The sequence below is a fragment of the Humulus lupulus genome, chromosome 7, assembly GCF_963169125.1.
Source record: "Humulus lupulus chromosome 7, drHumLupu1.1, whole genome shotgun sequence".
Taxonomy (NCBI): domain Eukaryota; kingdom Viridiplantae; phylum Streptophyta; class Magnoliopsida; order Rosales; family Cannabaceae; genus Humulus; species Humulus lupulus.
In genome coordinates, this window is record NC_084799.1 from 31,684,949 (window position 1) to 31,711,037 (window position 26,089).

Here is a 26,089-nt window from a genome sequence, read left to right on the forward strand (position 1 = left end):
TGTTTTTAATTTTAAAAATCAAGCTTTGACTCCCTCAACCTCTATCTGAACAATTTGGCCAAGTCCTAATCCTTTGACTAAAGAATATTCAAATATTTTCAATTAAATTCATTATTTTTATTCAAAGCCAAAAAGAAGATTTTTATTCCTAGAACTCTATAAATAGGACTTAGAACCCAGCCCTTCTTCTCACTCTTCAGCTGTGATCATACTCCAAGGTGTTAGTGAGAACATAAGAGTGATACATTTGGGTGGGAAATGAAAAAAGCTTTGCCATTCTTAAGCTTTATAAAATACTTGGGAAGTGAGGTTTAGTATATTTCGATATTGGAGTTAGACCAATCCATAAGGTCAACTAAGGTACCCTTATTCTTTAAGTTCAATCCTTTAAAACTCTTTCGATTTCTTAGTTTCTTTTATTCAGATCCTAACTTGTGATATTGGTTTTGATTAGGCTCTTGAAACTTAAAGATCTTTCTTGGTAAGTTTCGTCTTGAAGGTTTAGTTTCCACATTTATTCTTTACTCTTTAGAAATACTCACCATTCTATTGTTGGTTAGAGGAGTGTTCCAAGTCCCGCATTTGTTCTCAAATATCCCGGTTTTGGTAAGGAAAATAGGCTAGATCTTGTATGTTTGAATGATATGTTATGCTTTTATGTTATGTTATGATAAGTTTATGTTTTAATATGTTATGATATGTTATGATATGATTTACCCTACCTCAAATATTAGACAAGGGACGTAGATGGGTTATCATACACTACATGTGATCTAACCTATCTCAAATATTAGACAGGGGACGTAGATGGTTTATCACATGTCATAATGGCCATTATTAGTATAGTCTTATATGGAATATGTTATAATATGTTTATAGTATATGTTATAATATGTTTTTAGTATATGTTATGATATGCTTATAGCATATGTTATGATATGATTTTATGTGTATGTTTATGGTGTTAGTAGTTTTTCCTTGCTGGGCATTAGGCTCATTCCTTTATTTTTTTTTTTAGTGTGATGCAGGAAACTAGATACGGAGGCGGAAAGATTCTTGGTAGCTTGGCTTGTGTGTTGAGGATGGATGGAATGTGTGGACTGCATGTCGATCGAGGATTAAGTTATTTATTTTTAGTCTTTTAAATCATGTTTTTCCGCATTTAGTTTTGTAAAAAAAAATTCTTTAGTTTAAAATTATGTTTTATGTTTAAATAATGGGTACCCATGCCATATTTTCTATTATTATGTATTTGATACAATATTTTGAGATTTAATAAAGTTATATTATTTCTTATGTATCTTTCCCAAAATAGTAGCTATGTATAGTAGATCTAATGGTCCAAGGTCTTAGAAATAGTTGGGTCATTACACATGTTGAAACTAGTCATCACGAAGATGTAACCTTTCCAATCTCTCATAATTCTGGGACCAGACCTCATAATGTTGATTTTGACATTGATGCACCTGTTGATTTTGACGAATTTGCTGAACATGACAATGTTGAATTTTCTGAAGAAGTAATACCTAATGAGAATGATGCTCCACCCAATTCCATCTCATCTATGTGTATTTCGGCGGTCACCAACTAGAACTTAGAAAAACATACCAAAGTCTTTATAATTGGTATCATGAGGACCATACTTCACTTGCTATCTCATTCTCAGCCAACACAAGACATTTTGAAGCATAGTGCTAAAGTGACTAAGGAGCTTGATGTATTGAGTTATGTTTGTAAGTCAATGGATTTTGAGCCACCCGAGATTGCTTGGTTTATTAGTTCTGTCCATAATTCATTTGGCTTAAATGAAAAATGTTTAGAAGCTACGAAGGTAATTGAAGATGGCAAAGATATCAACTCCTCTCTCATCCGTGATATAATTCGTCACGACGAAGAAAATTTGGCTACCATGGACAACTTGTCTATATCTGTATCAAACAAGCAAAAAGCTTTGGAAGATCTTAAGGCCAAGGAAACAAATATTATCACCGCCGAATTAGAGTTACAACAAAGAAGGACTGATTACGAGACTGAAAAGGCATCCTTTGAAAAAAAACCTTTCTAGTCTTAAAACCTCCTTGAAGGATCATCAATAGATTGACGAAGACCTTAAGCGATCCAAACTCGATGTTGACATGGAACGATTCTATGAAATTGAAAGAGCGAACGACACAATCAAGATTCAACAAGAAGAGTTCCATAAAATCCACAATGCTATTAATTTATTCCTCAAGTCAGATTGAAGACCTTAGTCATCATCATTTTTCGTTTAGAATCTTGTTTTGTTTTTATTGTTTTTTTCATCAATATTAGAGACCGTAGTTGCTTTGTTATTTGGATATGAACATTAACATTTTCATTTGGAAAGGAGTGTTTTTGTTATTTTGATTTTGTGGATGCATCTATATATTTTTTTTAGATTGCGTACGTACTTGTAATGGGATCAAGCCTTTCGTAGTTTTTTTTTTTTATGATTTAGAATATTTTATTATGGCTGGGCCTAGTTAAAAACTAGATTGCCTACGTACTCAAAGTAGGATCAAGCCTTCCGTAGTTCATTGCACACCCTTTTTTTGTTTTGTTTTTTAAGTGTGCGGTCTACACATTAGGTGAAAACCTTTTTGTTTAAGTGTAGAAGTTCTTGATGAACTTTCTGTTTACACATGGGTAAATGTGTCGGCCTTCTGAATTAGAAAGTTCATATGCCCCTCTTAAGAAGACCTTAGTAACAACATATGGTTCTTCCCATTTAGCTTCAAATTTGCCTTTCATCCTTCTAGTTATAACAACCGATCTTTTTACGGTCAGTACCAAATCGCCAACTGAAAAGAATTTGAATTTTACTTTCTTGTTGAATGCCCCAGCTACTTGTGCCTGGTATATTTCGAGCTTTTGTTGGAAAGTAAGTCATTTTTCATCTAATACCTCGAGCTCAGCTAAACGAACTTGCACATTCTCATCCAAGGTCAATAATTGAATAGCGATTCTTAATGAAGGTATTTGAACCTCCAAGGGTAACACTGCTTCAGACCCAAACACCAAGCTATAAGGTGTACAGCCAGTGGCAGTTCTTACAGCGGTCCTGTAATCCCATAAAGCATCTGGGAGGCATTCATGCCAATCCCTTTTGTTCTTGGTTACCATCTTCTTCAAGATTTTGCATAACACTTTATTAAATGCTTCTGCTTGGCCATTTGAAGACGGATTATAACCTGCTGAAAAACTATGCTTGAATTTGTACTTCTCCATTAGATGGACAAGTGTCTTACATTTGAAGTAAATAGCATTGTCTGATATAATTTTTTATGGAACCCCATAACGATAAATTATGTGAGTTCTTATGAAGTTGGTGACATCTTCTGCATGTACTTCTTTTCAGGGCACAGCTTCAGCCCACTTGGAGAAGTAATCTGTAACGACCAGGATGTATTTATGAATTTTGGAAGATGGTGGCGTGAAAGGGCCAATGACATCCATTCCCCATGTTTCGAAAGGCCATGAAAATATAGAAGGATGAAATGGTTGAAGGGGTTGACGGATAAATTCTCCATGTAGTTGACACAACTTGCAACATTTGGAAAAATTATTCGCATCTTGGACCATAGTATGCCAATAGTAACCCAACTGTTTCAATTGAGCTAACAATTTAGGGCCATCTTGGTGTGCACCACATGTACCAGCATGAGTTTCTTGAAGAACATGTGACACCTCTTCTTTTGAAAGACATCTTAGCAACATCCCATCAAAAGAATGCTTATACAATGTGTCATTGAGGAAAACAAATCGAAGAGCTCTTCTTTTTACATCCACTCTTCTTTTCAAGTCTTCTGGCAAGGCTCCTCTTTGGATATAGTTAATAATTGGTTGGCCCCAATCATTGTCGTTTGTATTTCAAGGAAAGTTACCAAATTTATGGTATTTATTTCTTCTGTCCTCCCCATAATTTGGGGTAACAAATAGTGTTCTCCTATTTAATTTGAATATCCCTTCACCAGGAAGCGTTAGTGGTGCAACGAATTTAGCTAAAGCATCACATTTGCCATTTTTTGACCTATGGACATGATTTAATGTGATAATTTGGAATTTAGCAATCAAATGCTTAGCCTTCTCATGATAAGGAATTAAAGCCTCATGCTTGACAGCAAATTCACCATTAATTTGTTTGATAATCATAAGAGAATCTCCATATACCTATAGTGATTGTATTTTGCATTTCAAGTGCAATTTCGAGATCAATTATTAACGCTTCATATTCTGCTACATTATTGGTACATATAGCTAGAATGTGAAAAAAAGTAAGGTATCAGTCCTCCAGAAGGTGTCACAAAGACAATGTCAGCACCTACCCCACACTTTTTTGCTGCCCCATCAAAGTAAAGTTGCCAAGATGAGGTTTCAATTGTGAAAAATTTCTCGTCTAGAAGGTCCTCATACAACTCCATATTATCTGGAATCGAGTGCACTGCCAGAAAATCAGCCAATGTTTGTCATTTTATTGCTTTTTGTAGGACAAAGTTGATTTCAAACTCTGACAAAATCATGGACCATTTTTCCAATCGCCAAGACAACACGGGTTTCGATAGAATGCACCTCAACATGTTATCTTTGGACACTAATGTCACAGTGTGTAAGAGTAAGTATGGTTGTAATTTTGTAACAGCAAAAATTAAATCCAAGCACACATTTTCAATTGGAGGATATTTATGTTCTTCCCCTACCAAAGTTCTACTTAAATAGTAAAGGGTGACTTCCTTTCCATCCTTGTTATTTTGTGCCAACAATGCTCCTAAGAGCGATCTAATGTTGTGATATACAATGTCAATGGCTTTCCTAAAATTGGAGCTCTCAACACTGGTGGATTAACAAGTATCACTTGATACTTTCAAAAGCATTTTGACATGCCTCATCCCATATGAATGGTACATTTTTCTGTATTAGTCTTGTGAAAGGTTGGCATCTATCAGATAAGTTTGAGATGAACCTTCGGATATAAGTCAGTCTTCCTTGCAGTCCCCGTAATTGACGCAAGTTGCGTGGGGGAGGCATTTCCAAAATCGCTTTTATTTTTGCGGGGTCAATTTAAATTCCTCAATGTCTAACAATGAATCCTAAGAACTTTCTTGATGTTACCCCAAATGCACATTTTGAAGGATTCATCTTGAGCTGATGTTTTCTAAGTCTATCAAAGACTCGCCTTAAGTCATCAAGATGATTTCTCCTTTCTTTAGTTTTCACCACCAAATCATTGACATAACATTCAATAGTATTGTGAAGCATATCTTCAAAGACAGTGGTCATTGCCCTTTGGTAGGTTGCCCCTGCATTTTTAAGCCCAAGTGGCATAACTGTGTAGCAATAAATGTCTTTTGGTGTTCAAAAATCAGTGAGCTCTTCATCTTTAGGTGCCATTTTGATTTGATTATACCCAGAAAACCTATCCATGAATGATAATGCATTAAATCCAGTAGTAGCATCTACTAGCAATTCAGTAATGGGAAGTGGGAATTCATCTTTTGGGTAGGCACAGTTGAGATCTCGATAATCCACACATATGCGAATTTGCCCATTTTTCTTTAATACGGGGACAATGTTTGCAAGTTAGGTTAGGTATTTAACTTCTCGAATGAAGCCAGATTTTATCAATTTGTCAATTTCTGCTTCAATTTTTGGAATTAACTCAGGTCGAATTCTTCTTTGAGATTGATTCACAGGTGGAACATCTTTTGATACTACCAACCTATGTACAGCAACATTTGGATCCAAGTCTGGCATATCTTAAGACCCCAAGAAAAAACATCTTTGTATTCATAAAGGAATTGTTTGTACTTTTGCAATTCATCTTCAATTAATAACGAGCTGACAAATACAGGATTTGGATCATCCTTGATACCAAGATTGAATTCTGTTAAATCATCAATTATTGCTTGCCCCTCGCCTTCTAGTTCTTGAGGTATTGGTTGAATGATATCCACAAAATCTTCTACAAAATTTGAGCTTGAGTTTTCTTCATCTACAACTAAACTTTCTTCAAAAGAAAGATAGTTAACTTACACAACATCGTCTTGATCCTCTTGTGCTTTGTACCCCTCATTTTGGTGAGAAGAAATTTTCAAATGTTTATTTTTCTTTAATTGCCATTTCTTATTATTTCTAAATTACTTTGGTTGAGAAACAGATGGAAATTCAAGCCTCTCAAATGTTGACACTCATGGAGTTAATGTGCCTACTTCGAGTCTTTCGAATACCGACACCCGTGGGGTCGATGTTCTTATTTCATCACCAAGAAACATCCTTTGTTCCTCTTCTGTTAACTCATCAGGCTCAAATGAGGCCTTTAAACAATCACAATTTTGATGAATTGTGATTTGTTTTTGTTTCTTAACATGTAATTTTTTTTATTTTCGATCTTGAAGGCTTTTGAAGTTACAGCAGTCGAGGATCTTTTGCTAAGTGTAACAGGCCTTTTGTTTGTTTTGACATTTTTACCAAAATTTATTAATATTTGCATTTTTCCAATGGGAAGTGACTGATCAATCTTTTGTAATGGTAAGGTGAAACTCATCATCAGGGTTGTCACTATATCTTCAATAGGTGTTAATGCTTTTTGCCCCACTCCCTGTTGATTTTTAGGAGTATATTTAAATATTCTTTTTTGGCAAGACACCTTTAAATTCTCCTCTTCCTTTTGAGAAGATTTCATAGGGGTAATTGTTTAATTTGTAGGGATTTTTGTGAGGTTGAGCCCTCAAATTGTTTGGGACAACATTTTGCTTCCTCAGATTTCCCTTTTAATATAGTGACATTAGCTGGCTTATAAAATTTTGCATCAGCGTAATTCACTTATTCCCCATAAAAGGGATTTAGGTCTGCATTAACCGTTTTAACTTTTCCTCCTTTGGAAAACTTGAAGCATTGGTGAAGTGTTGAAGGAATGACTCCATATACATGAAGCCAAGGTCGCCCTAACAACACATTATAAGATGTGTCAGAGTCAATAACATGAAATAGGGCCTCAAATTTTAATTTGCCTATTTCAACTTTAATGTGATACTTCCCCTTACTTTTTCTCCAACTTGATTGAATCCTTGGATTGTTAATGATGATGGAGATAATTGACATGGTTGAAAACCAACATCTTTCAAAGTTTTTACAGGAAGTACATTAACAGCTGACCCACAATCCAACATGATTTGACTTACGCGAATATTGGCAATCATACTTGTCACATAGAGAGGTCGATTATGCAAGGCGGCTCCCAATTGACGATCTTCATCATCAAAAGTAATGCATGCCATACAATAAGCATTTCCCTTAAGTGACGTAGGTTTAATTGGCTCTATTTACTCCGTATAAAATTCAGGACTTGTTAATGCAACGACTAGAGCATTTCTATGCTCAGGAGACATTTGTAAAGCATCGTAGACACTCAAAAGAGCAGGGATGCGTTTTAGATGAGCCAATATGCCATATTTTGCTCGCATCATCTCGTGTTCACCATTACCTTTGCTTTGGCGATTATCACTGCATATTTCTTTATTGATCGAGGATGAATGTTTTTCGAATTGAATATCATGCTTAGCCTTTTCAAGCTCTTTTGCTTCCTTTGCCTTCTTTGGAACGATTTTCCTGTGCATGTCTTGCAAAGTAATCTCATCTACCTCAATTTCATTTTCCAATAAGGCAGAATTGTGATTTTCTTCTGCAAGTATAGCCATGCAACAACTCAACACTTCATCCTCATTATCAATGATAGTCATTTTACACAGCTTCTCTGGCATGAACTCTTCTAGAATTATGAAATTTCTTTTTTGCTCGTGTTCATCCTCTTTATGAACAGGCCTTTGTTCTTGGCCTTTTTCTTTTTGTCATTCTTCTTTGGTCTCGCTTTGCCCCAGAATTTTACTCCAGAACTTTCAGAAGAAATATTTTTTGTTAAGGATGAACCTTGAACTTTAGTAGATTTTTTTCCAGAACATGTTTGCCATATACTTTCTAACTCTTCTTCACTATCAGACCAGTCATCCCACAACTCCAGATTTGGTTCCATCATAAGTTCATACAAAGTAGGAATATTTGGATTTTTTGACTTTGGCATCTCGCAATGAGCTTGAACTATTGTAACTTCTTTATCAACTTCAAATGCTACATAAATTACATCTCTATGTAATGGTTGGTCATTTTCAATTAATGAAGTTGCATTCGTAGTTGCTTTCACAAAAGAAGAGTCTGTCTCAATCTATTTTCTTTTAATCATGCATTCAATGATGTCTTTTAGGACATAACAGTCCTTCATCGGATGGCTAACAATTCTGTGATATCGACAATAATTTGGATTATTAGTCTTGTTGAATTCGTTGGGTCTTGTAGGCTCGGGGAGCTTAATAGCTTTGGAATTTATTAACTCATCAAAAATTTGTTCAACATCTTCATCATCAAATGAATATTTTACTTATTTTCTTTCTTTGAGAGTTAATTTCTTTGGTGGCTCTCACGTTTTTCCCCTATCCTTATTATTGTCAGCATTAACAAAGGTGGTCATTGACTCCCCTTTCTTCGGTGCCCTTTTGTTATTAATTTTTGTGTAGGACTTTTGTAAGCCACCCTTTTGCCGAGAAATTTGAATTTCCACATTACATGCTTTTGACACTAGCTCATTAAAGGTTTTAGCCTCTATTGTGCTAACAAAAGTGGCCAGCTCAGGGTTGAGGTTCCTAGCACACATCGAAGCTGCAGCCTGTTCCAATATCCTTTTCGGACATTGGAGATTGAGAATTTTCCATCTTGTAATGAATTCGTTTGCATTTTCATTAGGCCTTTGTTTGGTTTCCACCAGATCATGGATGTTTATCACCTTTCTCGAACTGACAAATTGTGTTAAAAGGCCTTTTACATATCATCCCAGGTATTTATGGACCCTGGTGGAAGTTGGGTATACCATGTAAAGGCTACTCCATTTAATGATTGCACAAATTGTCTTATCAAAAGTGCATCTAACTGAGCGGATTCACCACACACTGAAATATGCCAGATGTTCATGGGGAGACCCTTCAATTCCATCAAACTTTTCAAATTTTTGTCTAATGTAGTTTGTTGAAATGAAATTTGATCATAGTAGGCCAGATAAGGTTTGTGATATCCAAGAATAGGCATGCTTGTTGCAGCCTGGTACTCTCGAATACTTTCCATGATCAAAGTTTTCAGATCTCACGATGGTTGCACACCAGCTGGTGGTGATTGCACACTGACTGGCGGAGGTTGCATACTGGCTGGAGGAGGTATTGAGGATGAAGAATTTTTCCCAATTTCAGCCTCTTTTTGTTTTGATTCATTAACATTAGCTTGTTGTGCTAATTGTGTAGAAAGTCAAGCAACTTCTTCTTATCTTTCTGGTAATCGCTTGCGAAGCTCTTGCACCTCCTCTTTTGGACTCATTGCCCTAGTTACTAACACTCGCATATTTTTATCACTACCCATTGTTAGTGCTTCAAACTGAGAAATGAGCTCATTGGGAATCACTTCTTCTTGATCACTGAAATAAGTATCATTTATGGAGGCTTCTGACATACTACTTCCCACTTCTTGAGTTGAGGATTTTAAATATTTTTCAGTACCCGTTTTTCTCATGGACCTCTTGAACGAGTTATAGGTCTTGTATAGGATGTAGACTCATTATTTTGTTCAACTCTCATGGGCCGGTACCCAGGTTGAAATATCCATTCACTTTGTCCCTTCTGAGTTGTTGACCATCCTTCTCTTTTGTTAAAGAACGAGCAAGGGCTTGCTTTAGGCACTCATGAATGGGAACTTCTAGCCCTCTTTAGGAAAGAGTAAAATGTCTTTAATTTTCCATTTAATCTCAAGTGATCCGATAGATGCCTAGTCTCCTCCATGAGTGGTTGTTGCTGCCTTTGATGACTATATGAACTTTTTGTTGGAATTTTTGACTATATAGATTGTGCCAGTATTCCAATTTTGGGCATAATAGAGTCACCTTTTACTAACTTTGACATTTTGGGGGTACTAGGTGTAGATGAAGATTTTTTTGCCTTTATGATCCTCAAAGTTCGGGGAGTTGGTGCAATTTCTTCATCCACGATCGAAGTGACCATCACAGATGCCACTGTGGGCAAGTTGATAGGCATAGAACCAATCATAATCTGAATAGATTGTTGCTTCGATTCCATTTGATTATTAACTAAGTAACCATTGATTGGTAGTGATTTTTCTTTGGTAGTTTTGACTACCTCTAAAAGCAATGATGCAGAAGCTTTCACAATTTTGGTGTTGTTTCTTTTGATGGAGCGATTTTGCATCTTTTTGAAACCCCTAGCTGCCTTACCTTTCAAGACTTCCTGAGTTTTGGTGGTGCCTCTATTAAGCTTTCCTTTAAAGGCTTCTCGAGCTTCGGTGGTGGTTTTCAAGTTCAAAATTGGTTTGGGTACACTATAAGTGATAGGCACCCTGCTAATAGAGAATGAGGCCAAAAACATATTCCTCTTAGGCTTCTGTCCGTTGTTAGTGCCTACAGTTGGCAATTGATACAAATAAACAGTAACTTGTGGTGCCATTTTTCCCCTGTAATATAAACAACAAGATTAGCACTAAAAATTTGTAAAATCATTATATTTGGAGATGAAAAGGAGAATGGGTCCCACTAGGCATGCCAAAAATCATGTTAGACAAAAATTTCAAATTTAATATATTAAAATTAATGCCAAACACAATTTCACCTATGTTGATTTTATAACATAAGAGTTTATTAGTTTGAGTTCAACCCATCCAAGATTATAAGAATAACCTCTTAATTACTACCATTTTTATTTAAAGGAAAAATATTTTGATTCCAATTATGATGATATTAATTACTTGTACAATTTTGGGAAAAATTTGAGGAATTTGGAATTGCGACTGTACTCAGTAAATTTGACTGACTGAGCTGCCTACATACCCTCTTTATGAAGGTTCAAGTCAATTGTAGTTCTAGATAGATATTTTGGAAAATGAGTAGAAGAATTATGGTAAATGACCATTCATAGGAATTCATGGTATTTTTATAAATTTATGAAATCCCGGTAGACGACCATATTATGGAATTATTTAGTGTTTTGGAAGTTAGAAAAAATTCCGAGGTGAAAGACCTTTTATGAAATTTTGAGAGTTGTGTTTGATATTTGAAAATTTTGAGAATTTATGGTTCATGTGATTGTACTTAGTTTTAGTGACTAAGTTTCCTACCTATCCTTTAGAGGAATCAAGTTAAATGTAGTTCAAAGGATTTGGGATATTTCAGAATTTTGAGGTTGACAACCTCACTTTGAAATTTGGTTATTCTTATTTTAGAGATGCTTTGGAGTGTTTTTTAATTTTGAGGTGAAATACCTCTTTAAAAATACCATTTTATAAAGTTTTGAAGTTACTTTAGTGTACTTTTGAATTTTGAGGTAAAAGACCTCTTTTGGGATTTTTGTTGAGATAAAAGACATCTTTGAGATACCATTTAAAAAAGATTTTATCATTTCAGATGCTTTAATGAGCTCATTTGGGGTTTGAAAAATTTATACCATTTACATGGTTTTATAATTTTGTCATTTTGGTGACAATTTTATGTCTTGAAATCTCTTTATATAACTTTTTATCAAGAATTTATTTTATTTATAAAGTGATTATTTGACTTTATTTATTTAATTATTCTCAAGATTTGAGAGTGAATAATTAAATCCATTATCTCTTTAAATTTCTTTTATAATTAAACTTTAAAATAAAATATGATTATATTTAAATTTGGTATAAAATATCTTTTTGTTTCAGATTTCAGTTTAAATTTGAATTGAATTCGAGATATAATACAACTAGTCTTATAGTCGCATCTATATAAGTCTTTTTCTATTGTACTCATCTCAAATCACCCATCAAAATTCTCTAAATTTGAAAAAGAGAATTTTAGTTTGAAAGAAAATGTAAAGAGTATTTGCAGTAGCATTTTGGACTTAACGTCAAGCTCAGTGAACATTTATACTTCATCCACGTATTTATCAGTTTTGGACTCGAAGACCAAACTCGTTTATGAGCCACATTATTTCAGTTTCGATAATTCTTTATATATGCACACACACACACATATATATATATGTAAACATCAATATATGCACTGAAGTGAAATATATGTATCTTTGTTTCTTTCTAGTTTACATACCATAGTATATATATATATATGATTATATCATTTGTTGCTCTTTCATACATTGAATGCTTTTTAGACTTTTAGGATTTTGATGCACCACTTGCATATATATATATATGATATATGTATATATGAATATATTTAATTTATATATACATCATTTTTGTCCATATATGGATTATGTGCTTACTGATATTCTTTCCTTGCATGTAGAATCAAAAGTTTTTTTCAATTGGATCAATCTCTGATAAAAGTATGTACTACATGCCAAATAACTCATATCTATGAGTTGACCGACTGCTCTTAATTTTTCTTTCTTTGTTTCGGACTCTGAGCACATATTCATCACCATTTTTATTGAATATACATGCAGATATCTCAAAATTGATCTCTGCCTTTTGAATATCAGTAAAACAAAAACTTTCAACTTCGCTTGCTTAAACGAGAGAAATTGCAACAGTGGAATATATTAAGTCCATTGAACTCTTTGAAAACCTTTTTGGTTAATGAGGTATTTTGCCAAAACTGAACGTGTTCTCATTGTAGTTTAAACAAAACTAACATTTTGTGATAATTTTGACAACATAACAATCCAACTTTATTTTAAAGAAAAATAAATTAAGGGCAGAATGCATGCATTCTATAAATTTGGAGCGGAATGAGTGCATTTTATAGATTTTAGGGGAATGGGTATATTCCATAGAATTGTAGTGGAATAAATGCATTCCATAGATTTTTGGATGAGTGCATCCATTAATTTTTGAGGTGGAATGAGTGCATTCCATGTTAGATGAAAAGAAAGGAATGAGTGCATTCCATCATGGAGCAAGAGAAAGTCAGGGAAGAAGAAGAAATTTAGGGATAAATATTTTACCTGTGAAGCCTTGAGCAATTTGAAGAAATATCGTAATTTGATTTTTTCTCTCTGTTTCTTTCCTGATGCAAAATGTCGATCTCCTTTTTTTTTCTTCTCTTCCCTTTTTTATTTATAGAGTCTTTTAGTTAAAACTGTTTTCATAACACGTTTAAATAAATGGAGAAGTGGAACGAAAGAGATAGGTGAGTGGAGATAACTCCCCTAATTTTTCTCACTTATACTGATTTCTCTCTCTTTTTTTATGTGGATATATACATATATTATATTTGTTATATATATTGATTTATATTCTTTTTTCTCTCCCTTTTTTTCAATTCAACAGACCCTTATATAGAGTAGGAACCGTCATTAGGTCTAAACAATAGGATTAGACTTGTAAAATATGTCATTGAGAGCATTGTACATAACTTGTACGTACTATAATTAGTGATGTGTCGCCTACATGCAGGCGATGCATCACCTGTTAGGGTTTCTTGAAACCCTAAGCATCAAGCGATGCTACGCCACTTGGGTGGCAACGCATCGCCATCCTCGTTTTTTTTTTTTGACACTTCCAAAGGTCCAAAAAATTTCTCCAAATGCTAATAATTTTTTTGGGAACCCTTAGATACCTCCATGCATCACTTTGGACCCAAAAACGCATATTTAAAGTGCCTACAATTAAAGCTATAACTTCACATCTTCACCATGTGAAATTTACTAAGTGTTTATATCTTGCTTGTATTTTAATATCTTTGTATTTAACCAATCATAATAGGAGATACCATAATCGTGGTTGATGTATCGACGATTGTAATATATTGTGATAATCAAGCCACTTTGATTAGAGCTTACAACAAGATTTATAATGGGAAGTCTAGAAATATAAGTCTAAGACATGACTATGTGAGGGAATTGATTGATAAGAGTATCATATCAATTTTATATGTGAAATCATGTGAGAACCTAGCAGATCTGTTTACCAAACCTCTTGGGAGAGAGTTGGTTGGTTCCACAAATAAAGGGATGGGACTAAAATTCCTTGATATAAATATTCCCCAATGACAACCCAACTCAAAACGTGTTTACATAAAGTGTAGAGTTCAATGGGTAAGAACAAGTCATTCGATAAGGGAATAGATTCAGCATTAACAACTTAAAATTCTCATCAAGGGTGAGTTAATGTTGGTTGCTACCAAAGTGAGGGTTAAGTCTAGAGCTTTTAATGAAATTCAGTTGAAGAGTAACAAGCATCTCTAAAGGTTGTAAGAATTTCACCTATGTGAACCTAGAAGTGGGCCGCCTCTCAAGAGAGTAAGAGTTTTCTCTCTGGATGGTTCATGAATGGATCAAACACAAGGCCATTAATAGTGCTAAGTGTGAAGAATGAGAAATACATAATTAATCAGATTGAGGTGTGTGAGACATTACCGGTTTTATCACTAGGAATGTTGGGTTCAATCTTTTAAGAATACCTTAGCATTTCGATTTAAATTTTTGTAGTGTTTTCACTAAGGTAAAGTTCAAACCCAAAATGTACTTTACTTTATGCACTAATATTGTTGGCTAGAGAAGTGAGGATGTATTTAATCAAGTGGGGGAATGTTGAGATTTATTAAATACATGGTGAAATTGTTTAGGTACAAAGAGGTGCTAAAACAATAACGATTTCACAAAAGTCAACATGTGAAAGTTGACTTTCAATATAGGCATTTATAAATAAACTTTTTAGGTCCAAAATGTTTATTTGGAGTATATAAGAGTACCAAAGAAGTTTAGGAGCATTTGGAGGTGTTTTGAGACAAGTCCTGGAGTGCCAAAATAGAGGTGTCAATGATGCGTCGCCCCTAGGAGGCGACGTGTCACCAAAAGCATGAAACCTTTGGCTGAGACGAACCATGCGATGCATCGTCTGGTCATAGGCGATGCGTCGCTTGGGCTGTTACGGATTGTTCGTATAGTTATGTAAATTACCTCCAAAACTTAAATTTAAATGTTTTAATCTCATTATTTGAGTCTAATGAGGATCCTATACTATTTAAAGGGTTTATATGAGTAAATTGGTTAATTTATCACTCACCTCTTTCTCTCTCTCTAAAAGAAAAACTTATCTCTCTCTCTAGCTCCAATATTACTAGTTTTCTCCAAGAATCTTCATCAATAAAGCTTGGCTTGTATGAAGGACCAAGGCTTGTGTATCCTAATCTCATTCCATTGTTGCAGTTTCAAGAACTTCCATAGAGAAGGCTAGGAATAGAGATTTTTGGACAACAAATCTTCATTTGTGTCAAGCCTTGCAACTTTTGTGTTTCACATAAAATCATAGATTGTGATTTTATGTTCCTAGGGTTTTTTTTCAAGGAAGGTCCTCTCTAAACTCTTACCTTATTATGTTTATGTAATTTGTGTTTAACTACTCTCAAAATTTGTTTTACTTGTATCTTTTGTCTTGAATTGCATCACAAACCAAACGTTATCTGTAGCCTAATCCCCAACATAACCGTGCTATAAGCTCGGGGCTTTAAAAGTAATCTCGCATGGAGTGGGAAGATTACTTCCAAAATGGGTTATCCCGATTTTCTAGGAAGAAATGGGTAGTTACCCAAAATGGGGATACCATTGATTTGTGCGTGTATAAACCCTATTCTAAAGCCCTAAGTCTTGTTCAACACGAAACCTGCCACTACTATATTCAAAACTCAGAAAAGATGCCATTTTAACCATATTTATCCTCTACGAACATATTTTCATCCCTAAATATCCTAAAAAATAGACCAATATGTCTATTTTTCCCATAAATCCCCACAAAAAAATTCAAGAATGCCAAAAAAAAAACATGCATAAAAAAGAGAAAATCAGAAACTTACATGTTGGAAGTTGATGAGGAAACTGAAGTATCGACTGGTAATATTTGTGCAAGGAAATCTTTGGGAACTTGTTTTTTAATGGAGATTGAGTGGGAAATTGAGGGATTTTGGAGATACCTTCCTTTTTTCTTGAAGGAATCATGCAAGAAAATGCTCTGGTTTTGTTTGAAACGTTTAGAATGAAAGTGATGAGAGGGAAGGAAATAGAAGGATATATATAGGCTGAAAAATGGGAAATTGGTAAAAGGATCTGGGACGTTAAAATTAAGTTGGCATTTGATCCGAGGGGTATCATTTAACCTTGAAAATTGACGACAAAAAGGGGCAAGTGAAAAGACGTGGGTAGAAGAAGAGTACTTGAGTACTCTCGGTATCCATCCCTGTATTGACACGTGTCCACACTCGAGTGTGGTAGATGGGCACATTTTCTGAAAGAGAAGTTCAAAAGTTTCATTCTCACGGGGCTCGAAAAGATACTTTTGAGGGGGTAAAATGTTACACCCCAAATTTTGAGATATAAAAAGCAGTCTCAAAATGTAGGCTCGTAAGTGTGAAGATTAAATATGTACAGGGTAGTCGACATGACTACTTACGCTAATAGTCACTCGCGTACGGCACCACGTCATTCATACCCGAGCCTGTAATGTGAGCTCGAGGACAATGGCTTCTTCTGAAGGGTAGTCTCGAAAACTCGACAATTTACATTAGAGTCACACTGAGTTCGATACATGAAGCAGGCTCGAAAGCGCGCATGTAGCTGCAAAATCCCTATAATCAGGGGGATTTAATTTAAACTGTGTAATCAACCTTATTGTTTAGGGATATTTATTTATAATTAATGCAAGTGATTGTATTTTAATGTACAAATTTGTATTTCAAATTCAAATATGATATATTGTAATATCCCTAAGATTAAGGGAGGACATTTTGATATACCAAGCCTATAAATAGTCTCGACGATAGTCCTTAGGGGACATGGCTTAATTCTTTGATAGAAAGATAAATAAAAAATTACTCATGGACTAGATATATTTTAACTATTGAACAATGTAAAAATCTATGTTATTCTTTTCTTTATGAATTATATATTTACTTAATTACTATTGTTTTTAGTTGACGAAGGTTTACAATAACTACAAAGTATATCATCGTATAAAAAAAATTTGGGTTATAATATCCCAAGTAACAAAAATAGAAACGCTCCTTCCTCTCTCTTTCCGATAAGAGAAAAAATGGCACCACCACCATAGAAATTCCCAATATATTTGTGGTTAACCATATATTTCGTGTGATGTAATAAAATATTATGCATGGTGTAATTAGGTTTTATTTGATCTTATTTAATTGGAGAGATCTCTTCTTCCAATCCAATAACTACATTATTGTAAACAAATGAACTAAATTTTCAGTGAGTTGATTATTTATCATTGCTTTTTAATGTTCTATATGAAATCGAGCCGGCTTGCTGTTTTTAATGATTAGAAGAAGCCAAAAAGAAAGACTCATGGGATAAATCGAACAACAGTCTCAAATCCCATAAAAGCAAACAAAGTCGAAAGTGATGTACTTGACAAAGCCTTTTTCCACCCAAAATAATTAAAAGGTCTAACCCCCTGTTTTAGCCGTCTGATTAGAATAAGACAAAAGGGTTATTTGATCCCCAAAAATGAAAAGATTCCGATTGGTGCACGTAACTATAAAGCCTCCAAATATCTTTTTCTGTCTTAATCTACATTACCAATGACCCTGCCAATTGATTTTCCTATCAAATATGCCCTATACGCGGCAATGTATATATAGAATGTTCCAAAACCAGTATCAATTGTTACTTAAAAAAAGTTTCATTCTTACCAATAATAATTAAGAAAAAAAAAAGAGAAAAAATTTGAATGCTTCAACAACCATCCCAATTTCATTTGTTTGTTTTCCTTATTCCTGTTCAATTTCAAAGCAATCCTTTCTTTACCTTTCAAGCGATGCCTTTTTCAATTTCTTAAACCTCTATGATCTGAAAGTAACCATCTTTACCCTTCACCATTTTTGTTCATCTTTTTCTTCTATGGTTGGAGATTGACCAGAACATTCTACGACCCCGATAAGAGTTATCATCCATGAAGGTTTTTGGAGACAAAACTACTATGACCATCATCGTCAAATGCCGCTTCTGGTTCGTCGTCTTGGCCTCTTTTCTTCTCTGGTATTTATTGCTTTGCCTTTGTAATTCTAATTCAAGAATTACAAAGGGCTCCATTACATTCAAATTTGATAGTATTTTTGAGCCTATACCCTTTTATGAAAATAGTACCTTGTTTGACAAACAAATAGAGGACATTAACAATGTTCTCAGAACCAAAAACTGGGACAAACCCAGTAGTGCTTTTCACATTAGTGATAATGGATTTGAAGCCATTGATACTATTTTGATGCCTGATAATCAATTAGCGCCATCGGCTATTGAATCTCGAAGCAGAGAAAACAGAGTAGAGTTAGATGCAAAACCTATAAACGATACCAAACGAGAGCGAGAATCCAATGAAGACTCAGATACATGTGCAGGCCGACATATCTACATTCATAATCTTCCAAGAAGATTCAACCAGGATTTGTTGAAGAACTGTCGAACGCTTAGTAATTGGACCAACATGTGTGAGTTCACATCAAACTCTGGTTTTGGTCCGCCTCTTTCAAATTCCGGGAGAGTCTATTCGAACAGAGGTTGGTATACGACGAACCAGTTCTCATTAGAGGTCATATTCCACAACAGGATGAAGCAATACGAGTGCTTGACAAACGACTCGTCGTTGGCGTCGGCATTCTTCGTACCATACTACGCTGGTCTCGATGTTGCACGGTATCTTTGGGGTTACAACATTTCCATTAGAGACTCTGACTCACTTGGGCTCGTGAAATGGCTGAGACAGAAACCCGAGTGGAGAAAAATGTCGGGCAGGGATCATTTTCTCGTCGCGGGAAGGATAACTTGGGATTTCAGGAGGCTAAGTGATGAGGAATTTGATTGGGGGAACAAGTTTCTCTTCTTACCCGAGTCGAAAAACATGACAATTTTGACAATAGAATCAAGTCCTTGGCATAACAACGACTTTGCCATACCGTATCCGACTTACTTTCACCCTTCAAAAGATGGAGAAGTGTTTCAATGGCAGAACAGAATGAGGAGACAAAGAAGGCCTTTCCTGTTCTCCTTTGCCGGAGGCCAGAGGCCTAATATTCGAGAATCGATTCGCGGTGAGGTCATCGAGCAATGCAGGGTTTCTAGGAAGAAATGCAAGCTGTTAGAATGTCGTGATGGATCAAACAAGTGTCAAAATCCAGAATTCGTTATGAAAATGTTTCAAAGCTCTGTTTTTTGCTTGCAGCCTCCGGGGGATTCGAGTACTCGAAGATCGGCCTTCGATTCCATCTTGGCAGGGTGTATTCCGGTCTTCTTTCATCCGGGCTCGGCTTACATTCAATATTTGTGGCATTTGCCAAAAAGTTTTACCAACTATTCTGCGTTTATACCTGATATTGATGTCAAAAAGAGGAAGGTCAGCATTGAGAAGACTCTGCTTCGAATACCCAAACAGAGAGTTGCAGCAATGAGAGAAGAAGTTATAAGATTGATACCAAAAGTGATATATGCTGGTTCGAAATTGAAGAATCTTGATGATGCCTTTGATATCTCAATCAAAGGAGTTGTTGAAAAAGTGAGTAGATTAAGGAGAGAAATGGAGGAGGGTAAGGATTCCAGTTTGGATTATGCAGAAGAAGTGTCTTGGAAATACAACTTTTTTGGGACAGTTGAAGATCATGAATGGGATCGTTACTTTGAAAAAACATAGCTGAATGTTAATTGGTTTAGACTATAGAGGAAAACATAGGAGGGAATATTTTTGTAGTTGTTGTTGTAAGCAGCCAGTTAAACTAGTAGAGTCAATGTTTCTACTATGAATATTTTCGTTTTTTTGTTTATTCCTTTAGTTATTGAGTTAATTTGTCAGTAATTTACAAATTTGCATATCCCATTAGAAATAACACTCACACCACACCACACTACTAATGATCAATCAAAATCAAGTGTTTAGCAATGAACAATAAATTTTTTTGTGTGAGCTTTAAAAATGCAGGTAATTATAATTTCATGGTCAAAATGTTTACAAATGAAACAATCTCAAAGAACAGTGCATTAATGTACTTAGTTTTCTGAATCATAATATTATATTTAAACTGATATATAATATTTATTCAGCCCATTTAACACCAAGCGTTTGTAGTCCAACGGTTAGGATAATTGCCTTCCAAGCAATAGACCCGGGTTCGACTCCCGGCAGACGCAAACTTTTTAAGCTATTTATTTTTATAGCTCAAAAAAGCGGAACCAATCGCGAAGCAGGAAATAGTATCTCAGGGGTGCCAGAACAAATACTTACGCGCCAAACAAAACAACGACAGCCTCAAGGGGGATTTCGGCAATTCGAAAAATTCCAATCTCACATTTCAATTCAGGCCCTTGATTTTGCTAAAATTCCAATCTCACATTTCAATTCTGGCCTTTGATTTTGCTAAAATTGCGTGGCTCAAATCTCCTGTTTGAACGTTGTCAAAATAGTAAAAATGAAAGAGAGCCTTTTTTTTATATATTTAATCTGAACCGCTTATCTTCTTCTGGTTCTGCTTTCAATGCCTCCATCTCCACCACGCTGTATGGCCTGTGGCACAAGCCCTTCCTTCGCCCCTCACGTGATCGGTTCTTCCTCCTCCTCATTCCTGGAGCTTTGCCGGACCTCCAGACCCGGACCCCCGTTTCCAGTTCGGATATCCGCTAACGGTCATAATTTCCCCACCACTCGTGATGACCTTGTTCAAGGCCCTTCTTGTATCTTCGTCGGCCCCATCGAGACTGCCAGCAAAGAAACTTTGGAAGCCCTTTATCGTCAAGTAAACATAAAATTATTTTTTTCTTCTTTTTTTTTTTTTTGAGTTATGGGGTTTTGGAAGCGATTTGACTTTTTCTGGGTATTGGGTTTTTTTGGGTTATAGGCTAGGGATTCTTATTACAGTGGGAAGCCTTTGATAGTGGACGACATGTTTGATAGAGTAGAGGTTTGCCTTTACACACTCATTTGCTTGTTTCGTCTTTTGGTGTTTGTTTCTTATGCGATTTTGTTAATGGGGTGATTTTTTGTTGGATGTTTGGAACAGATGAAGCTTCGGTGGTATGGTTCGAAAAGCGTTGTGAAATACCCTCGGTGTAGTCTTAGACGACAATCAACGTATGCAGATGCTGAGGTGATTAGTTCATTTTAGAATTTTTTTTATTTTATTATGTTAAACTTAATTTTTGCACTAATTAATCACCAACCCAATTCATCCTAATATCTCGTCATGATATTTATGACAATGTTTAGTGTTTTATAATGTAAAGACTGTGATATGTGTTATTTTTGGAAGTCAAAAGTATGGTTTTATAGTTTGACACGTAGCAAATTGTCTTTCATATGGTAAAGCTTATGACTTCACGGCATATTTGGATTTATGTCATATTTGATGGAATAGGAGTTGAGTCTTGGAAGCAATGGTGGCTTTTTTTTTCTATTCTTTTTTGTTTTCTGGACTTGAATATTGAGTGACATGGATGTAGGGCAGGTAGATTTATCACAGGTTTTCACATTAGCGAGCATATGGGTGCTCTTTCTTGCTATTGGCAGTTCAGCTTGCGTTGTGCCCATAATCTACACTATTGGACTTGCTTATCAAGATGCATATAATTCAGGAAAGTCTTACATCAACCAAGTGCCTGCATTAGAGTTTCTTGCCACGGTGAATGGTGTTTTATTTATGGTATTCGGTTCTCTCATTGGCTACCCAATTGCCTCGGCTTCTGGTTTGTTAAACATATGTGTTTGAGGAATATGAATCATTTTTCAAATCCCAATTGGTCTGGGAATGTTTCCAAATGCAGCTTACTTAACCTAAATGCATATGTTTGCAGTAAAAGTTCTTCAAGGCTTGTGGAGAAATGACTTAGTAGCATTAAAGGGGGCATGCCCAAATTGTGGGGAGGAGGTTAGCCAATTACTATCATAACATATTGTCAAGTCTATCTAATAGGCTCTTCTTAAACTTTTGATTGCTCTTGCTTCATTCTCACTGATTTCAGTACTACTGTCCTGCAGGTTTTTGCATTCGTGAAATCAGATCAATCTAATGACTCCCCACATAGAGCAGATTGTCATGTATGCGAGAGCCTATTAGAGTTTCGCACCAAGGCTGAGGTAATTAGTACTTAATGGTTTCTCACACTAGAAAATTTAAGTTGCTTCAGTTTTTGTCCTTTTTCATTTTTTTTTATTGTCGTTTGACAAATCTCGACTCTAATGTTCACTGGGATTCCAAGTCCATATCATATCGTCTTGTATATAGAACACCCAAGTTGTTGGCTGGTGTATTGTGAGTAGTGGGTGGGGTTCAAACCTAGCTGAGACGCAACTGCCTCTTATATGTTTATAGAAAAAAATAGTATTCTAGTCATTATCACATCAGTGTGACATGTTTGTCTAATACATATATGTTTAAGAGACGTAGCTTGATTTTTCTTTTTTCTTTTTTCTTTTTGGTGCAGAAATCCGATTCAAGATTGGGTAGGAGATGGGTATATGGTCGCATTTATCTAGTTTCTCGAAGAAATCGGCGAAGATGGCTGTAATATTTGAGCTTTATGTACAGTGGCTTCCCATTTTTTTCCTTTTTCTTTTTTCAGTCAAAATCCTTTTTGTGATTTCCTTAAGACTGTTTAGCTGTTTTATATTTTCATTTTACCCTTTAAATAATAAAAGCAATCTGTATGTAATTTTGGCAACCAACGCCAGCATTAATCATCATAAGGTGATCAAATATGAAAAGTAGAGAAAGAAAGATTTGAATTTAGAACAAAACCGAATTGTCTTATGCTTCTATTTAAACTATGGACATCTCGATTCGCAAGGACAACATACAGGTCGTCATTGTAACTATCTGAGTTCAGAATCAACTTTCCCTTGCTACAAGACTTTCTTTCATAATTGGAATAGAAGAAAATTCACTATAACAAAAGATGATTATAAAGGTTTGTCCTCAAGAATTTTGCTCATAGGCGCTCTTATTAAAAATTACAGAATCAAAATTTTGATACTCAATCGTAGAGGCCATGATTAGCTACACAGCGCCAAAGTTTATGAAGAAAATTGTTCGATCTATTTACCACAAACCAGAAGGTAGCACACTCAAGCTCTGCAAGTTCGACATGATTGTACAATCATAATGCAAAGAACAACTAATAAAGACTAATTGATTAAAAAAAAAAAACTTTCTCATTGTTTGTTAAGCTACGGAATAGCACCTCCAGCCTCCAAAGTCATAATTTTTGCCTCAACGGATAGAGATGCTGGTGAACAATACATAACCCTATCAGAAGTGGCCCAAGCTGTAAACCAGAACCCAAGCAAGCTGTAAACCAGAACCGAGTAAGTTCCACATTTTTCTTGTTTTACCGCTATTTTGATGTGTAGACATTCTTTGAAAAGGAAAAGGAAGGAAAAAGAAGTAATAATGATAATAGATAAAGATAAGTACCAGAAAGAGAGTAACGGAAGCAAACAGTCCTTCTTGAAGGAGAGCTCCATGACCACCAAAATCTTCTTCATCAACCTTTAGTATCATTGCATAATAACCGTATATTATCCCAGATGATATCGCAAGAAAACTGTAAGTGGCAATCAGTTCCAACAGGTTAACAAAAGTTTTGACATCAATTTATGGATATTAAAAAATTTAGGGGTCATTCAAATCGAGAAATTACAAAGGAAGAGAGACATTGGATTGAGTTTAATGAAGATGAGTAATATCCACATAATTAAAAAAAATGCTAACATTCTATCAAACCAAAGGATATAGTGGCACAATTGAAATGAATTTGAAGACAAGTAACACCCAAAAGCCATGTTTCTTAGCAAGACAAACGATCTTAGATCTATGAAGCAGTTGAAACAATTCAAATGCTTCTCTTAGCCTAAATGAGTACAGCATTAAGAAGAAAGCAAGCTGTGACACCCACCACACAATTTTTTACCAAACCACAGGTCAACCCAAAGCTTTCCTTTTCCTATGACTCGCCTAAACTCAGGTAGTCAAAGCTTTAAGTCCATATCCTAAAATGAACGAAGTTTAAAATCTTAACTTACAATTAATAGCTTAATCACAATTTATCCTAGTAAAAATATAAAAAAGGAGAATTTCTTAACTCTTGAAAGATTTTATTTTTCAAATATAATATTCACCCTCTTAGACTTCCATTAATAAGGAGCCAACAAGGTGAATGAACCAGTAACCAGAGAAGCTTTCCACTAGTTGCCAAAGCTTGATATCTAAAAGGACCAAAACACTAATGTGTCAATCGCCGGATAAAACACCAAAAAACTTCTAATCAATCATAGCCTACGTAAGTATATCCATATCTATACATGGTTGAACACACCATCTACACAGACAACGCAATCCCAGAAACCTATCAATTCAACTCGTAATTCCAGTAGAAGTTTTTCCATCAGCTAAATACTTCTAAGATAACATAGCTGCATTAACTGTTACAATTCTTCAATGCGGAAAGGTCCATCAAGAAGTTTAAATCTGGACCTTTTGCTGGAATCGAAATCTCTGATAGCCTAATGTCACAGAACAGGTCATCAAGAACTTTAAATCTGGGCCTTCTAAATATCAAAGAAAGAAGGCAGAGATCTATATGTATATTGTAATTTGTACAAGAGTTATAGATTAGACAGTGCTAAAGCGAGAGCTTACATCATAAACCATATACCACCAACCAAAGGTATGGCTCCCCATAGTAACCCACAAACTAGGGCCACCACTTGTCGGATCCAATGCAAGACATCACCCAGTTGATCCTGCACAAAATTGTATCAATGCAATGAACAAAGGTAATTAACAAGGGAACTAATGAATTGGGTTCCAAATTTCTTACTTCAATTTGCATAATAGCAGTTTCTCTCACTGTTACATGAAAAGTTGTGCACTTCTATATTTCCTTTTACTAGTACCAAACTACACTCTAAACACTTCCCAGTTATGCTTGATACGTCAAATCTGATTATATAAAACATAAATCCAACTCCCTCTCTTTTCAAATCCTCAAAAGAAAATATTAGAAAAAAAGGTCAATTGATCAATCAGTAGCTATCCAATGCCACAGTAATGATATTCTATTTCTCTCCCTACTCTTCTTTTCACCGCACTTTCCCAGTAACCAAACAAAACAATAACAGTAATCAAAGTTTGAAAAACGGCGAAGAATACAAGAAACTGGAGATTACCTTGTCCCATGAAGCTTCTGGATCCAACAACTTGGCGAATTTGAACGGAGACAAGTGACCGTTCTGGTGATTCAATTGGCCGTTCAATTTTAGGGATTTTCCTTCTTTCATACTTGAAAAGATAATCAGATGAAAACTATTCGAAATTGGGAATTTTTTCTCAAGTTGTGGAGAGAGACAGGACTCGAGTTAGCTAAACTTTGCCAATCTGGTTTTAATTACTCAAACGATTGAAATCAAAGAATCGGAAAAATTTTAGGGTTTTAGATTTTCCAATGTAAATTAAATTGGATGAGAAAGAAATTAGGAAATACAATAAACTGAAATTTGGATTTTTCAGTGAAAAAAAGAAGCTAAAAAGTGAAGAATGCTTCGCTGTATTGTAGGCTACTAGAATTAAATATTCCTACAATGGTGGAGTTGCACGTGCCCTATGTTAGCTAGCTTATGAAACTCTAAAACGATGCCGTTTTGAGTGTACATATTTATTCTTTTTGACATACATATAAATTCTTTACATAATTTGGCTCTTCTTTTTTCATTATTATAATTTTTTTTGTTAAAACTTATTAGATCCAAGAATAAGAGTATATCTAATAGGTGGCACAAACTGCTTAGGGTAGTTTACATAAATATGAGAAAAATATATATAGTTTTTAAATTTATGGAAAAAAATTAATTATATAAAATATAGTAAGTTTTAGAAAAAAAATTTTAAAATATGGTAAATAAATTACCATAAACTTTATTACACAACTCTCTCTTATTTTCTCTTTTCTCCCTCACGATCTCTCTATCTTCTCATTTCTTTCTTTCTCCT

General features: G+C 35.0%; 3 protein-coding genes and 1 non-coding gene across 4 annotated transcripts; 3 read left to right on the forward strand and 1 right to left on the reverse strand.

The window, feature by feature from the left end:
• Positions 1 to 17,865: 17,865 nt before the first annotated feature.
• Positions 17,866 to 19,876, forward strand: LOC133791094 (xyloglucan galactosyltransferase MUR3-like). The gene has a single exon (XM_062228987.1). The coding sequence runs from the start codon at positions 18,016 to 18,018 to the stop codon at positions 19,744 to 19,746; it is 1,731 nt and encodes a 576-aa protein (XP_062084971.1). The 5' UTR covers positions 17,866 to 18,015; the 3' UTR covers positions 19,747 to 19,876.
• A 292-nt stretch (positions 19,877 to 20,168) lies between these two features.
• On the forward strand, positions 20,169 to 20,240 carry TRNAG-UCC (transfer RNA glycine (anticodon UCC)). The gene has a single exon. It is a non-coding gene; the product is annotated as a tRNA-Gly (tRNA).
• Positions 20,241 to 20,324: 84 nt separating this feature from the next.
• LOC133791095 (PGR5-like protein 1B, chloroplastic) lies at positions 20,325 to 22,839 on the forward strand. Its single transcript, XM_062228988.1, has 7 exons — positions 20,325 to 20,842; positions 20,945 to 21,007; positions 21,107 to 21,193; positions 21,551 to 21,788; positions 21,897 to 21,970; positions 22,081 to 22,179; positions 22,527 to 22,839. Exons 1-7 carry the CDS (start codon positions 20,585 to 20,587, stop codon positions 22,608 to 22,610), a joined length of 903 nt encoding a protein of 300 aa, XP_062084972.1. The 5' UTR covers positions 20,325 to 20,584; the 3' UTR covers positions 22,611 to 22,839.
• A 162-nt stretch (positions 22,840 to 23,001) lies between these two features.
• LOC133791096 (uncharacterized) lies at positions 23,002 to 25,631 on the reverse strand. The gene is made up of 4 exons (XM_062228989.1): positions 25,270 to 25,631; positions 24,740 to 24,843; positions 23,516 to 23,645; positions 23,002 to 23,389 (listed from the first exon to the last, which is right to left on the reverse strand). The coding sequence occupies exons 1-4, from the start codon at positions 25,378 to 25,380 to the stop codon at positions 23,351 to 23,353; spliced, it is 384 nt and encodes a 127-aa protein (XP_062084973.1). The 5' UTR covers positions 25,381 to 25,631; the 3' UTR covers positions 23,002 to 23,350.
• Positions 25,632 to 26,089: the final 458 nt, after the last annotated feature.